Source organism: Wyeomyia smithii, chromosome 1 (genome assembly GCF_029784165.1).
Source record: "Wyeomyia smithii strain HCP4-BCI-WySm-NY-G18 chromosome 1, ASM2978416v1, whole genome shotgun sequence".
Taxonomy (NCBI): Eukaryota; Metazoa; Arthropoda; class Insecta; order Diptera; family Culicidae; genus Wyeomyia; species Wyeomyia smithii.
Window position 1 is genome coordinate 6,139,726 of NC_073694.1, and position 17,478 is coordinate 6,157,203.

The following is a 17,478-nucleotide window of genomic DNA, read 5'->3' on the forward strand; positions in this document are numbered from 1 at the left end:
CTAGCGCTGACAAGAACACGTACCTTTTTATTTCTCCCTTCCAGTAAGGTTGGTTGTCCGATCGTTCGAAGTAGCAGCCGTTACAGCCAGCAGCACCAATACAGCAGCACCAAACAGCCACCAGCAGCGAGCCAGGTGTGAGATCACTCCGCACAGCGATACGACTCGCTGACACTGATGGCTTCTTCTTTTTCCTCGTTTGTGTCTCGTCCACTGCTGTAGCACAATCCAGCCAGCAGCCAAATCGGCTTACGCACCAGCTGGCAGTCACGATGCGAAACAGTTGCACAAAGGAACGACCTTGAACCCGGATTTATTTCACTCGACCAGGCAAACAATGCCAACACTTGTTCACACGTCTTTTGTTTTATACTCTATCGGACCGATCACCAAACACGTCCAGTACTGATGCGTGTTCGGCACAGAATGCGTGCGTTGGGCTGTTCTCGCACAGAAAATGCAGAAAACGGAGCGAAACGAACGACGACGACGACGACGAATCACATTTGTTTTGCAATTTGTTGCGAGAAACTACTAACTGAAGTGGCCGGATGCTTGCTTGAAGATTCACTGTCGGTTCGGTTGAACGCTTGCTGCAGGTGAGCGGGCTTCCCCCGATGGCTGTCCAGTTGGAGAAAGTTAAATTTGAATAGTTTTCTCGTTATTGCAGGTTGCCGGGGCGACCAGGAGCTCGGATATATTGAGTTTTTTTTTCCTGAATACACCTTTTCATTGGAAACTGCAGCTCAATAACCATTTCAGAACAATGTTGGAATATGATGTAACAGATGGTGCTTTTGAGCATCGGATTTGGCGAAGATAATTGCGGTGATATCCGCCAAATCATTCTCAGTCTTCGTGACTTGTCCACTGGTTTTATCACCAAAGCACATTCGTACCTAATAATAATTTATTACATTTCAAAATTTTGGCTTTCCTTGTCATTTTATTGTCATTTTTCATCATTTTTTTCTAGTTTTGATATGTGTTTTCGATATGTTTTGACGTTGAAGTCTATAGCTCTATGAGGGTTTAAAGTTGAAATCTAAAATTGAATTGCAATTAGGGACTGACTTCTGTACTATTAGTTTATTGATTTATTATCAAATTATTATTAAAAATTGACAGACCTCATTAAAACGCTTATTTCGACCAATCAGAGCTGAGCTTGCTTTTCCTAGCACGATTGACAAAATATTATACCTTATTGCATCTGGCGAAACAAACATAGACATAACATAAAAAAGGTAGGGCCTCTTTCAACACGCGTCTAAAATAAACTTCGGGAACTGAAAGCGACCTCGTTGTTGGTAGATGGTAGCTGCTTTCTTAATTGAGTCAAAGCTCATTGTTTTTCACTGGTTTGCAGCTATAAATATATAATGATTATTTCACAACTTCGCGAAGGATCCCTATCACAGACATATTTTTCGTACTCCAGCACATAGAAATTGATTTTTATTACAACTAATCCAATTTTAATGTTACGATGGTCCAATCCATCGAATAAAAACCAATACTGAACGTTCTCAGTCCTTGTAGGCCATTGGAAAAATAAAGAAAAGTGTATCCAACCACAAATTAGAACATTAGCGAAACGCCTTCTACTGGAGGCCCGCCCTTAAAATCGTACCTTTCACGTTAATTCTTGGTTCACTGTTTTTCTGTCGTTTATTTGTCATCCTTTGATCATTTTGTGTCATTTTTGTTATTGTCATCTTACATTGTTGTTTCCAGTCAATTTGTTATCTATACTATATGTTAAAAATTTTGTTTTCGCACTTACTCGTATCTTATTCATAATTTTTTAATCAGTTTTTGAAATTTCCTTCATTTCTACTTTCCGGATTTTGCTACATATTATTAATGTTATTTTTATCAGTTTTTTACCCTATTTCTCGACGTCACTTTTGAATTTTCTACGATACCATTGGTCAACATTTGCAATTTTTCTAATTTTTTCAAACTGGTTTGTGTTATTTTTCCAACAACATTTTCCAACAACATTTTGGTCCTGCATGTTTCAATTGTGTCAGTAGTTGCCATGTTTTGCAGTTTTTTCATAGTTTTGATGATCTTTGTTGTTTCTTCGTCTTTTTCTGGCACTTTATTGTTATTAAGTAATCAATTCTCCTACCTTGCAATTTTGTGTCATCTTTTGGTCATTCATTGTAACATTTCGCTTCTGTCCTTCAACTTTTTTTTTTTTTTTTTTTCAAATATGTTAGGCATTATTTTTTCACCTTTTTAATCGTTTTTCACCATTGTTTTGCATTTTTTTTTTTCAATTCTTGTGTTGTATGTTACATACATTTTGTCTTATATTTGTCATATTTTTTAAATATTGTTCACCATTTTTGCTTAACTTTTAGACATATTTTCAATCTATTGTTATTTTATATTTTTTTATTTTGTTTCGCATTCTTGTCTAGCATAGAGAGCATATTTCATTTGGTGTTTTAGGTGGCTACACCCGTCTGTTTCTACCATCTTATTTAATGATGTTTTCATCGTTTCTCAAAGTTTTTTTGTGATTTCACTCTGTAATTTTTGCTATGTTATACAGTAAGGTCTTTTTACACGAGGGATGCGTTCCAAATTTGTATGAGATCGCGTAAAAAAAGACTTTTTTGAGTTGCGAATATAACGAAGAAAAATCGTTTGAATATGGTAGTGGTCAATCTAGAGACCGAAATTCAATATTTTAAATTTTCAGTATTTACACCAAACATTGATTTTTTTCGAAAACTTTCGAGACGGTACCTAGTGGCCTGAAACGGAAAACGTGATTGAAATGAGGTCGATATCTTGTATCGTTTTTGAGTAAATAAGAAAAGCAAATCGCTTGAAAAACCGTGTAAAAAAGACCTTACTGTACTTTTATTTACAGATTAGTTTTTTGTCTTTTGTTTGCAATTTTGTTCGTTTAATTGGGCAACTTTTAATTTATTTAGGTCTCCATTAGAATAATAATATCTATGTATCTTTTATATGCTATTGTTGTTTTTTCACTTTCTCATACACTCACTAACTAACTTACTTATTTGCTCACTTATTTTCTTACTGATTTCTTACTTGTATTCTCCTTTATTTTCCCATGTATATATCCACTCATTTTCTTATTTTTGCATGTATTTTCTTATTTATTTTCTTAATTATTTCCTCACCTATTTTCTTACTTGCTTTCTCACCTATTTTCCTATAGTCTCACTTATTTCTCACACACTTTTCTAAATATTTTTACAATTATTCTCTTACTTATTTACTTATTTGTTTCTTATATTTTTTCCTAATTGTTTTATCACTTTTTCTCATGTGTTTTATCACTTATGTTGTCATTTACTTTATCATTTTTGGCTTCACTTAATTTTCACTTTTCTCTCACTTATTTCCTCCCTTGTTTCTTTTTATTTTCTTATTCTCACCTATTTTGCACTTGTTTCCTCATCAATTTTTCAACTTATTTTCTCACTTTTTTTCTCATTTATTTTCCCATATATTTTCTTGACGATTTTCTCATTAATTTTCTCCCCTATTTTTGCACCATTTTTTCCATTTATTTTCCTACTTATTTTGTGACTTATTTTCTCAATTAGTTTCTCACATATTTTCCCTCTTGTTTTTTCATTTAAATTATTACTTTTTTTATTTATTTTCCACATGTTTTCTCACTCTTGTTCTCACTAATTTTTTCTCTCATTTACTTACTTATTATCTCACCTCTTTCTCGTTTATTTTCCAAATTATTTTCACACTTATTTTCTAACTTGTTTCAACATATTGTCATAATTTATCCATCACTTATTTTCTCATCTGGTTCATCACTTGTGTTACCATTTATTTTTATTTTTTTGTCTCACCTATTCTCTCATTTTCCTCTCACTTATTTCCTCCATTTTTATTTTATTTTTTATTGTCACCTATTTTTGAGCTTATTTGCTCACTTATTTTCTCACTTACTTGCTCACCTATTTTCCCTCATATTTTCGCACTTTTTCTTACCTTTCATCTCGCCAAATTTCTCGCTTATTTCTCACGTATTCTCTCACTCATTTTCTCATCCATTTTCCACTTATTTTCTTAATTATTTTCTTATTATTTTCTCCCCTATTTTTGCTACAATTTTCTCATTGGTTTTCTACTTATTTGCTCACTTGATTTCTTACTTATTTTCTCACTCATTTTTTAGCTCATTTTCTTCCTTATTGTCTTACCGATTTCTTAGTTATTTATTTTCATAATAATTTTCTCACATATATTCTTCTGTTTCTTTTTTTTCCTTATTTTTCACTTATTACTCACTCAGGCTATCACCCATATTTTCACTTATTGTCTCACTTATTTTATTGAATATTTTCACACTTGTTTGCTTACTTATTTTCTCACTTGTTTCCTACATATTTTACTTATTTATTTATCACTCATTCTCTCTCATATTCTTACACAATAGCATTTATTTTATCACATTTTATTTCACTTATTTTCTTTTTTTTCTCTCACTTTATTCTTCTCAAGTATTCTTTTCATTTTCCTAACTTATTTTCTTACCTATATTTTATTTTACTTCCTCGATAAATTTCTAACATATTTCTTTACTTGTTTTTGCACTTAATTTTTAACTTTGTATCTCACATATTTTCTACTTATTTTCTCACTCTTGTTCTCACTCATTTTCTCGCTCATTCTCTTATTTATGGCCTCTCCTCTTTCTTACCTATCTTCTCACTCATTTTTTCACTACTGTTCCCCTTCATTTTTCATACTTATTTCCTCACTTATTGTCTCACTTATTTTTGTAAAGATTTTTCTACTTATTCTTTTACCTATTACCTTATTTGTTTCCAACTTACTTTTCCAATTATTTTCTCACTTATGTTCACAATTATTTTCTCACTTACTTACTAACCTTTTTCTCACTTTTTTTACCACCGATTTTCTCACTCATTTTCCCACTTTATTTCTTTAATATTTTCTCATATATTTTACACTTACACTCTCACTCATGTTATCACCCATTTTTCTCTACTCACTTATTTTCTCACCTATTTTTAAATCCGCTTTTCTCGCTGCTTCTCCTAATTATCGCACTTATTTACTTTCGTTTTTCTTACTTGTTTTCTTGCTTGTTTTATTTTTAAATTTTTTCCTCCTCGCGCTAATTTTCTCACTTATTTCCTCATCTATTTTTCTGCTTCTTTTCTTTAATATTTTGTCACTCATTTTTCACTTATTTTCTTACTCATGTTCTCGCTTATTTTTTATTTATCGCTTAGTTTCTCAAATATTTTTCAGAATTTTTTTAAATTTTTTTCACTGATTTTCTCAACTCTTTTCCTACTCATTGTCCCATTTATTTAGTTCTCTCACTTATTTTGCTTGTTTTCTTTTTATTTTCTCATAATTTTCACGCTGATTTTCGCACTCTATTTTTATTTGATCACTTTGTTCCATACTTATTTTCTTGTTAATTTCTAACATATTTTCTCATATACCTTGTCACTTATACTCTCGTTTATTTTCTCATTTATTGTCTTACTTGTTTCTCACTTGTTTTTCCTACTTTTTTCTCACTTATTTTCTGTTTTCGCTGACGCGCTTGGCACTAGTTTTTGCGCCTATTTTTTTACCAATGTTTTCACCTATCTTCTCTTTTATTGTCTAGTGTATTATCTCATTCATTTTCTCACTTATTTTTTCACTTTTTTTCTCGCATGTTTCATCACGCTTGTTTCGACATATTTTCTCATTTATTTCTCAATCATTTTTCTCATTATTTCCTCACTTACTTTTTTTTTGTATTTTCCTGCTTGTTTATTCTCTTTGCTCACTGATTTACTTGGTTATTTTTTCACTTATTGTCTCACTTACTTTCTTAGTTTTTTACACTTATTTTTCTTGTTTTCTATTCATTTCCTCATTATTTTCGCGCTAATTTTCTTACTTCATTTTTATGTAATCGCTTTTTTTCTTACTTATTTTCTTGTTAATTCTCTTACATATTTTCTCATATATTTTGTCCCTTATGATCTCGTTTATTTTCTCACTCATTTTCTTACTAGTTTCTCAAATAATTTTCCTACTTTTTTCACTTATTTTTTATTTTTGTTTTTATTTTCTCTGATGCAAACTATTTTTGCACTTATATTTGCACCTATTTGATCACTAAAGTTTTCATCTGTCTTCTCTTTTTTTTGTCTAGTGTATTATCTTATTTATTTTCTCACTTATTTTTTCGCATGTTTTCTCACACCTGTTCTGATTTTTTTTTTTCAATCATTCCTCAATTATTTTTCTAGTAATTTCCCCACTTGTTTTCCTATTAATTTCTCGCTTGCTCTCACTTATTTTTCCCAATTTTTTTCTCACTTATGTTCTCGTTAAATTTCTCACTTTTTTGCCTACTTTTTTCTAACTCATCTATTTCTGCACTTATTTTCTGACTAATTTTCTCATCTTGTTTTGCATATATTTTTAACCAACACTCTCATTTATTTTCTTAATTAGTTTCTCACGCTTTTCCTCACTTATTTTTTCACCTATTTGCTTACTTATTTTGTCACTCATGTTTTCATTTATTGTCTTACTAAATTCTCATCTATTTTTCACTGATTTTTCTAAATATTTTTTCACTTTTTTGCTTTGCTCACTGATGTTCTAACCTCTTTGCTCACTTACTTTCCTAATTTATTTTCCACTTATATTTTTCTAATATTCTCACTCATTTTTTCCTGTTCTCTCACTTATTTATTTTCTTCTGCTCATTCATTTTCGCACTTATTGTTTTTCTTGCTTTACCACCTTTCTTACTCATTTTCTCTCTTATGTTCGTACTTGTTCTCTTACTTATTCTGTCGTTCATTTCCTCACCTATTTTCTCGCTTGTTTTTTTATTCATTTTCTCGCTAATTTTGTCACTTATTTCATCGCTTATTTTCTTACTTGTTTTCTCACCAACTTTACAGGATTTACAGGATTTTAGTGACATCGCACACTGTTTGCTTAATGTCTTTCTCCAAAATCTATACTAAAATCCACGCGTGCTATAAGACAAATCTTTTGTACTTTCGTAAAGTTCTCTCAGCAAATTGAGGAAAATGTAATCTCTCCAAAAACCGTTTTTGCAATTTATTTTTAGCTGTAATTCATTTTGAACCATTCTTGGCCACTGATCAGATGTCTTATTACAGGATTTCTGTAGTTTTTTTCTGACTCATCACCATTTTTCATCGGTTATCCTTTTTTTTTTGTTAGAAACTTGTCCCGGATTAAATTTCTGAAAATTGGCTTTGAAAATTTGAGAAGAATTTTATACTATATTTCGGTTTAACGTTGTAAGACGGAATTCAATTGAAGTTTTTCGAGAAACCCTTTTTTTTTTTCATTTTAAATCATCTGTCGACCCTGCTTGGTTTGTCCAAAACTGCTTTGCTTCCCATTCTTAATCCCATATAGATTAAAATAAGAGATCAAAGTTTCCAAACCATGAATAAAAGATTCATTCAATATTTTTTTTGTTCAAATCTGGCACCTTTTTATTTAATTAGAATAGCTCATTGAAGGCCGTATTGCACAAAATACTACGAAAAAATCAATGCCTGCAAATCTGTTCCTCTCAGGTTAAAAAGATTCAACGAGCTGCGAAATATTAACCCGAAAGGCACACACAAAGCAAAGCAAAGCAAGGCAGTAACTTGACCTCACTCAGCCGAAATATAACCACCACAGACGTGTGAAATCCCTCGGCTTCAGCAGGAAGACGGGCGACCTTTTTGGTGTCACCCGTCACCGCCAAAATCGACTCGAGTGGCATTCCATATTCTATTGGTGCTGAGATTTGGTCGAAAACAGGGATTTTTTCCCCCTCCGCGTTCGGATAAAAGCTTATTATTCTTCTACTGCCAAGTTCACGACCCCATCGATGGATATTCAAGGTTTCCCTTTTCTGGTTGACACTTGGCGTTCGGATTCCGTTGATGTCCTAGGAAGTTGAGTTTGGAATCCTTTTTCCTGATACTATTGTTAAGCCACCGTCGTCGGCAACGACGACGTTGGCATCATCCTCGGATGACGTCGGATTACAACGGGTTCAAATTTGTCACCCAATGACCAAATGGATGCTTCTGTTGCTATTGTGCTTCCAAAAGAAGGAGGGTGGGTTAAGAGGGCAGTTTGAAACATGATTTAATTTGCCTCTCGAGCTGCGCAGCAGCAGCAGTGGTGATGAATTTTGCAGCGGAATTGTAACTTTTCGAACTGAATTCCGTGCCGGAGCCGAAAATCACGTACGATTCGCATTAGGAGGAGACTCGGACCTAGTGCCGGAACGTGGGCGAAACGTGATGAATTTTCGGCCTCCTACCCCTTTGGTCCCACAAGAGGTTATGGAAACAGACAGGCTCAAGCGTTTGCTAACAAGCCCTGGGCTGGAAATCAGACCGAAAAGTTTGTCGTCAAAGTTTGAATCATTTCGAATGTGTTTTTGGGGTTGGTGGGATCGGAAGTGGGACAACCGGGAGTGACAGTCACAAATTACTAGGCTTAGCTTTGCTGTGTCACACACACACGCACGCACACAAATTCATAGTGCGTGATTTATGACCTTTGCCTTGGAGTCACGTACTTACCTGAGAATGCAATTTGGGGGGAGAGAAATCTGACGGTTTTAGAAATTAATTTCGACTGATGGATGACGCGCCCGGGAAATGGTCGAATAGCCATCGGATAGAATTTGAGTTCAAGTAGTGTCAACATCGCGGAAAACTCCGAGCAAATTTTTCGCCTGCATAAACAAGAAAAATACTGCGCTCGGGTAGAACGCATTAATTTAAATAATTTGTACAATCTATCCCCCGCTGTGCGCGTCCTCTCGAGTTCTACGGAACAGAAGCTTTCGGCGCTCGAGAAAAGCGGAAAATAAAAAGTTTAGCCGGCGATGATGGCGACGATGACGACGACGATGATTGATGTAAAGTTTTTGTCCTCCTCTCCACCCCTCCCCTCCAGACGGACTGAAGGACGGAGCGAAATTCTAATTTCAGCAAATACCTCTTGCCAAGTTTATAATTTATGCTAATTTGGATCCATTTCTCTTTATCTCTTTTCAGACGGGGAAACACTTTCATCGAACATCACTTTTGATAAAAGCTTTTAATCATAAATTTCGGTTAGACTTGGAATTAAATACGTAAGTATCATTATTGTCAATTTTACCAACATTTCGGTTTATATTTTTGGACCCCCTCCTCACACTGCTGGCGGAAGGCACGGACATACGAAACAACCAATTATCCTAATGTGATGTAATTTTTCGAAAGTTTGGCCAATGCAAATAGCGTTTCTCGAATCACTTTCGCCAGCGGCGACGGCGACGGCGGACGAAAAAATAACCGACCAAAGTCCTCTTAACTTAGCACAATCGAATCACAAATTTGGTAAAGTTTCACCACGCGGCTGAGCGCAGCCAACTTTCCAGGCAAAAATAACATCCTCATGTCTCACCCCCCTCCAGGGGGGTTTGGAGCTACACCCACACTCATTATGCTGAAAGTTCCCATTTCGAATCAGCGGGCTTCACAGCTTCACACAGCCTCGTCACTGGCGTTGAATGAGAAGCAGCCGGCAAACATGAGTAGCAGAAAAAAAGTATAACCCACGAACGCATCTCAAAATAGCAACTGAATGAGGCTCCCCGGGATGAATTCAGCCTTGCATCCAACGCATGACCCTAATGAAAGTGGATTCTTCTCGCACACGGTTTGTTTTTTGCTCATCCACTTTACATTTTTTTTTGCTATGAATTTTTTTTTTTCGGATTCCACTATTCATCCCCGAATCCAATTAAAATTTTAAACATAAATGAAGCGAACATTTTCTTCCGCCTCCGCGTCTGTTCGCTGCTATGGAATAAATTGAAATTATGATGTGTGATCTACAGTGTGAACGTTAACGCACACAAAATGCTTCCTTTGAGGGTACGAAAAACGTTTCACTCCAAGTTGCGTGTTTTTTTTGCGCTTTTGGGGTTCGTAATTTAACGAAAATACTAACAGATATGTTCACCAAGAAATTTTTTCTCTAACTGGGATTGCAGGCATTACCCAGAAAAAAAAATTTTTTTTTTTTCAAATATAATTCAATACTTCAAAGTTAAAAAATCGATAGTTCTCAGGCAGTAAACCATTTCACACAAACTGCACAGTTAACCAAACTCCTGGCAATTACTGTGCAAAGTTGTGCACATATTGCCTTACGAGGCCCAACAAGCGCGAGTCCCGAACCCCCCGGGACCCATCTGTCCCTCTGTTGGGCGTTCTTTTCTCAACCATGCGGCAAGCTGATGGTGCAATATAAATTAAACTTACACCCCGCCCGTTCTCCCTTTCACCTGTATGCCATGTATTCGGGAGTGCCACCCAGCCAGCAAACAGGACGGACACGAGACGACAAACGGTTCCCCGAACGCCAATGAAGCTTTCAATATAAAATGGTGAACCGAAATTTATCGCTTTCAATTTCGGAAGAAAAACGTCGTCCGGAAGTGGACCACTTCCGGGCGGTGGTCACCACCAGGGCTATACATTGCCGAACACACGGGAGCACTAAGAAATTAAAAGCATTTATCAATGATTCATCAATTCCCGTGATATTCGAATCCCGCCGCAGCAGGTTAATAATCAATCTAACAAGGATCAATTTTCCATCCAGAACGAAAACGGCCGAACCGAAAGATACTTCCCTGAGAAGGGTCCTTTTTCGGTTGGAATCTGCCAGTCACCCTGCGGACTGGTCAATAGTCTCCGTTGATGCAATCGGATCTCGTTCGATGACCTTGAATAATCATCACAAAATAAAAGCGAGCAAAATTTCCGCCAAATCACCGAAATCGATTCTACCACTCACGTATGCGCGTTACAAAGGAAGTTCAACATTTCGTGTGAAAGCTTCTCGGAAAAACAATGAAAACAACGAGCAAAAGTCATTTCCGGTGTTTGCCAGTCAAGATTGATTAATTTGAAATTTTGGATTTCATCACTCCTCCTCATCCTCCTGCTTCTGTTTGATTACAGCATCAAACTACTGATCCGGATCGTGGCGGGACTCTGAAGTCAAAATCCCAGCGGCAGTGTAAAAACGACGCCTTCGACACCCGGATGTTTGTCCCAAGGCAGAAAAATTTTCTTAATTTGATTTAATCCCTACAATGAAGCCTGTAACTGCTGCTTTCGTGGCTCTTGATTCCTCCTGAAGCAGGGTAGAGTAGGGGGACAGAGATTGTTCGAATTTCGTAGTGATTAGAAAGCAACTTTTATCTAACGTCCCTGCCAGGGCGATGACAGCGCCACCCGCGCGTGAACGGGACGAGCTCGCCGAGCGTTCGATTTATCCCACCCGGGAGGGCTTTTCCTATTATTTATGGATGCTCTTAGCGTAATTGCCGGCGACCTACGAATGGTGGAAAATTACTGGCGGCCTTTTTGGAGGGTTTGCTGATTATTTAACTGTGCTTGGGCTTGGCGAAAATGGTTCTATATTTGAAAATCTATTAATAAGTGAATGAACTGATAAGAAACTGGCATAACGCATTTAAATCTTTTGGAACATCCAAAAATGACGTAGCTTCTTTTTAGGTTTTCTATCAAAACATACCTTGTATCATAAATGAACAAGAAAAGACAACAAGAAATAAAAAAGAACAATTAGAAAAAATCAAAAAAAAATTCATAGTTTTATATTTGCTACGTAGCTTGGGTTGACCCCACCACCCTCCCCCTCATCACGTTTCGTCACAAAACTGCAACCTGAATGCTACGTCATTTATCTCTAAAATTCACAGGAATGGTTGAAGCTATAATCTTTCATTTTTTTCTAATTTGAGCTCTAGTGTAAAACCTGTCTCTAAATTCTAACTCTCGATTACTGATTCCAGATTCTAGTTTCATCACTACTTCAGATTCCTGTTTCTAAAACTTCAATTTCGTGTGTAGTAGACCAAACAACAGATTTTTGGTTTCTATTATTTGTTTTATATGTTGGATCACAATGGTATCCAGTGGAATTTAAAGCCTTGAATATGAAATCTGGAATTTGGAATCCGAAATATGGAATGTCGAAAATTTGGAATCAGGAGAAAACCTGGAAATGGAATTTTGTAATCCGTTCTGAATTACGTAATCTGAAATCTGAAATGTTGAGCCTAGAACAAGGTTGCATATTCAATTTTGGGGTGTCAATTCCATTCAATTGGCCGCGTGCAGGTAGCTCGCTTTACAAGTACAATTTTGAGTAACGATGTATGACAAACTTGTAGTCCTTAAGCAATCTTACAAGTTTGTTGAAGGAAGCAATGCTCTAACTCTTATGCCTTAAGTGTGAGAGCCCATATTTAATGGGATGTTTAGCCAATATTTGCGGTGAATATCATAATATTCACCGCGAATATTGACTGCATATTGCACTGAGTATGGGCTCTCACGCTTCAGGCATAAGAGTTAGAGTATTTCCTTATTCGACAAACTTGTAGTACTACTTAGGGACTACAAGTTTGTCATACATTGTTTTTTAAAATTGTACTTGTAGAGCGAGCTGTCGGCACGGGGCGAAAAAGCACCCCAAAATTGAATATGCAACCTTGGCCTAGAAGCATGAAAGTAGAATCTGACGTATTAATTTATTAAAAATCTGTATCTGTAAAAGCTGAGTTCATTTTTTTTTTCAGAATCGGCCAGCTGCAGGTTTGTAATCTGTAACTTGAAATTGGGAATATGGAATCTAGAATTTTGATACTTAGAACCTGAATCCCGTAATCCTATAGTTCACCGAAGGTTTTTGTTATACACTTTCATGCAGTTCTGTAACTTTCTTCGAGCTCTGGATAATTTTATTAGATCTTAAACTGGAATTTGGAATTCGGAATCTAAAATTAATATTTTCAAGTCTAAAATCTGAAAATTTGAATCCATATTTCTGGAACCTGAAAACTGAAAAAGGAAACTGGAAACTGTGTTTTGCATCATGGAATCCAGAGTCTGGATCGAGGGATCTGGAATAAAAAATTGGCACCTTGAATTCTGAAATCTAATACTTAAAATCTGAAAACTAAAATTTGATGGAGAAATCAAAACTGAACTGTGGGATTTGGATCTGAATCTGGAAACCTTGATGATGAATTCTTGCTTTTCTTAAATAAAAATTCTTGAATCCGAAATTTCTAGTCACGAATATTATATTTGGAATCTGAAGTCAGAAATATGAACTTCAGAATCTGAAATTCAGAGTCTTGCATCCAAATTGCTCAGACAGCTTGGTAACTAGAATTCACACCTGACATTCAAAATCTAGTAACTGATAAAATCTAGATTTAAGATCTGGAATCAGGAATCTATAATTCAAAATCTGAAATCTGGAATTTGGATACTGGAAATTGAATCTGGCAAAATTATGGAATCTGACTCGGAACGCTGTGAATTGGGGCAGGAAACATGTAAAATCTAAAATCTGGAATCTGCAATCTCGAAATTTATATTTGAGAATTTTAAAAGCTGGTTTCTGCAACAGAAAATTTGTGATTGCTCTTCCTTTGAAATTTGTAATTCGGAATTGAATTCTTAGAAGAAAATCAAATCTAATTTGAAATGTGTTTAATGGAATCTGGAATTTGGATTGTGTAATCTAGAAATTGTAAGTTGAGTTTTGAAATTTGGCATTTTATTTACGTTATTTGGAATCAGAAAGATTGAATCCGAAATCTGTATTCTGAAAGCATGAATCTATAATCTAAAATTTTACTAGATTTAAAATTCAAAAGCTAAAATTTAAAAACTAAAATTTGAAATCCAGAACCTTTGTGCTTTAAGGAATGGGGAAGGTTAATGCGTGGCCTTCCGGTAGTTAACCGGAGTTTGAGTTCTGTCTTCGTTTTGTTTATCAATTTTTGCGACAAAATTGTTGGAGTAAATCTTACTCTTCAGTTTTGCCAAGAAACTCTGATGGTGCCAGCTGGGGGACGCTTCATCTCGTCCAACGATTGCTTTGAGTAGAGGGCCGACGGCAGATCCAACTAATATACCGCGTTTTCGCCCTTACTGAACATCCATAATTGAGGTAACATTCGATTTTCATCACTGTTTTGTCTGTTTAGGGTCATTTTCTTGTTCATTCATGATACAAGGTATGTTTTTGATAGTAAAATTTGCAAAATAAATGGGGGGGGGCGGGTTCCCAGACAACCAATTTACGCGTATAATGCAAACAGTCATCGCATTGTATGTGCATTTATACGTGATAGTTTCATCGCACAAGATGCTGCTAATGTTGCTTATACGCGCAAAAGTGGAGGCGATATGCGTGCATTTCCAAAATATCAAAAAACTTTTACGATGAAAAAAGTTCATATATGTGACTCTAACTGTTAAAGCTTGATATTATACGAGCTTTTTCATTATTTAATACCACTCTAAAACTTCATATTTGCGATTTGAAACGAAACTATAAGCGATATATGAATATACACTACGGGTTCTTTTATTACTTAATGCGACTCCACTAGTCAACATTAGCAAATTATTTCAAATATTTCTGCGATGTTCGCCATGCATTCCTTCGTATTTGTTTATTATAACGTGCGATTAAATCACCTTCCAATAAAAAATCACAGGAGGGTTGTGTGCAAAGCCACGACCGCAAGGTTGAAGTAGAATACTTTTACACAGCTCTACTTACGGCTGTACATTAACCTACGGCCGGGCGAATCGGTACACGCCGCTTTTCGCGAAAGGTGTTTTCACATTGAAAATTAGACACGGCTTTACTGGAGTAAGTGTTGGCAAATGCATCTACCGCTAATACCGCCGCTATCTACGAAAGCGAATAATATCAACAACGAAAAATGGCGCTCGTCTGAGCACACCCGAACTGTTTCCCGTGCCGCTGCCGTACCGCTTCCATTTGCTTCCTTATAACATCCGACTCATGGAAGTACCGACTGCACCTACCGCTGAGGCTGTTACCATACTGCTACTGGTACCCAAAACTATTAACTCTTCAAATTAAGTGTTTTATTTGTCCTCAAAATAACAATTGTTCAATCCCATATCGGATAAAATGCAATCGCATCTTTGTAATATTACCGAGAGTAATATTCTTCTGAACAAAATGATCCAACTTTTCCATTAGAGGAAGTGCCGGCTGATGTACGGCAAAAATCTCTCCCGATCGCTCGCGTTGGCGTTCGTTCTCAGGCAGAGGCCTGAGACGTGCTGACCAACCACAGGGCAAGTGATTTGTTTAATTTGAAGGCAGGCACAGGCACAACCCGGACGGTCCATCCAGCTTACCTTCCGACTAATGAATGTAGCTAGATTTTCCAGAAACATTCTTTTATAGCCGAAGGGTGCTACTAAATAGGCCACGCCTTTCAGTTCAGTTGTTCCATTCCCTAATGTTCTTCAGACAAATTATTCCACAATTCGCATATAATTTTTGTATCCAGCGAATAAACACCGATGGTGCTCTCACACACGCAACGGTTTTAACCCTTATCTTGTTGCGGTTTGTAACATAAAGCGATTTCGTTTGCTCGCTGTTGCGTGTTGCATCATGTTCATGCTGATTGATTGAATCGACTTCATATTAGGTCTGCATAGTCGAACTAACTACTTTTGTGAATGCGTTCTAACAGGGCAGTTCATATTCAAAGTTGGTTATGCTGATCGTAGTCTTTGCGCTGCCCCTACCGTGGGGGGTTTACTAAATAAAGTAAATTTAGACAACTACAACAAAATTTGATTCCATCCCGCACAGAATGTCTGCTTGTTCTGATGCCAGAAAATTATTAACCTTCAATTATTTGTTTATTTGCCTTGAAAAGGCATTTTGCGGTTCAAAATCGGTTGCTGATCGCAACCTTCGAGCTGCCCTAACAGTGGGGGAATTGAGATACACGGACAACATGCACTGTGGAAGCTATTCCACATTCAGTGAATTAGACGGGCGCGACAGATTTAAATTGCTAGGATCCAACACAGAATGCTTGCTTGCGTTGTCAAAAAATTATTAACTTTCAATGACTTGTTTATTTGCCTTGAAAAAGGCATTTTGATTTTCAAAATTGGATTTCCTGATGGCAATCTTCATGCTGCCTCAACACGGGGGGAATAATGGCAGTCTGGCGACACAGGCTGAAAAAAACCGCGCTGCTCCTGAGACGTGGTGACCAACCACAGGGCTAGTGCTGCTGCTAAGAAAGGACGACTGCTGTTGTCGCTGTCTAGAACTATTATGAGCGGCTTCGGCTGAAACAGGTTCTTATATAAGCCAAATATCATGTTTTCAATTGCAAGGTATATGATTCTGTCGACCGTGCTTGGGAAGCAATCATATAACGACCAATCAGAGGTTGAATTTTTCGTTTTGACAAGGCTTGACTATTTTCAATAGTACAATAGTGCGAATAATAAAACTACAATTATCTTTTTTTGGGAAGAATCTTAGAAGGTTTTCCAATCTATTGCTACAAGAACGAAGAAAATCCATCGAATACTAACTGATTTATTAGCATTTGAAATTGGACATATTTTTCACTTTTTTCGGTTTTAGATTTTCATTTCACATCCCTATGTAGCCGAACTTCCTGAGAGAAGTATTCTACTTCAAAAAAAAAAATACAGCGAACAGAGTAGCAATTATTATGCATTATTTATCCCTTGCTATTCATATTACAAGGAATAGCAAATTACAAATGTCAGTGTTTAACTTTTACCATTCTTTTCTTTTTGCTTTGAACACACGCTGTATTATTTGGGTATCCATCCGGACTCGAACCTCGGACTCTTAGATTGTCAAGCATCATTCTTTCCTCTCCTCCGTGGTGTCGCTGTCGGAAATCTCTGAGTTTTGGTAATAACTTTCTAATTTCATCGTATACATGACCAAAAGACATCGTAAAGCATGAATCTAATTAGATCTCGTATTGCGAGTTAGTTTGTAAATTTCTGCGGGAACATTCGTTGTTTACATTTCGGTTGAATTGTCATGGTCGCTCGATGAGCTGTGTCATTTGTTTATACAAAATTGAGTGATTTTACCGCCTACAACAACAATGGAAGGCAAGTTTCCTACAAAGATATCATGCATTGCATTGGAAAAGTTAATTGGTTTTTGAATCCGGGTTTATTACCTATTTGTCGCAAAGATTCCGCAAAACAACGTTATATGCGATGAAACATTCACATTTGTCATACAAGCTAATGATCTATCCGAAGCGCAAGAAGAGCAACTTTGACATCCTCTTCTCGCTGATTGTCAGCCACAGCAGCACCTTCTTGGGAAACCGGGTGTGTAAAATGAAATTTCCCCCGGAGCTCACTTCCTTCGGGAAAGAAGTAAAATATGAAGTGCCCTGCCAGTCATTGCCAATCATGTTCGCCATGTAATTTTCAAAGTTTGGCCGGTGGTACCAACCGCCCGACCAAGCGCACGCAG

The 17,478-nt window shown here is 36.4% G+C and overlaps 1 protein-coding gene across 14 annotated transcripts in view; it reads left to right on the top strand.

The window, feature by feature from the left end:
• LOC129732887 (disintegrin and metalloproteinase domain-containing protein unc-71) overlaps nucleotides 1–17,478 on the top strand; it is a 932,421-nt gene that overhangs the window by 655,702 nt on the left and 259,241 nt on the right. For all 14 annotated transcript variants that reach the window (XM_055694387.1, XM_055694302.1, XM_055694349.1 and 11 more), the window contains one exon: nucleotides 9,105–9,184. In XM_055694387.1, the coding sequence (XP_055550362.1) occupies nucleotides 9,105–9,184 (80 nt within the window). The remainder of the gene's footprint in view (nucleotides 1–9,104; nucleotides 9,185–17,478) is intronic.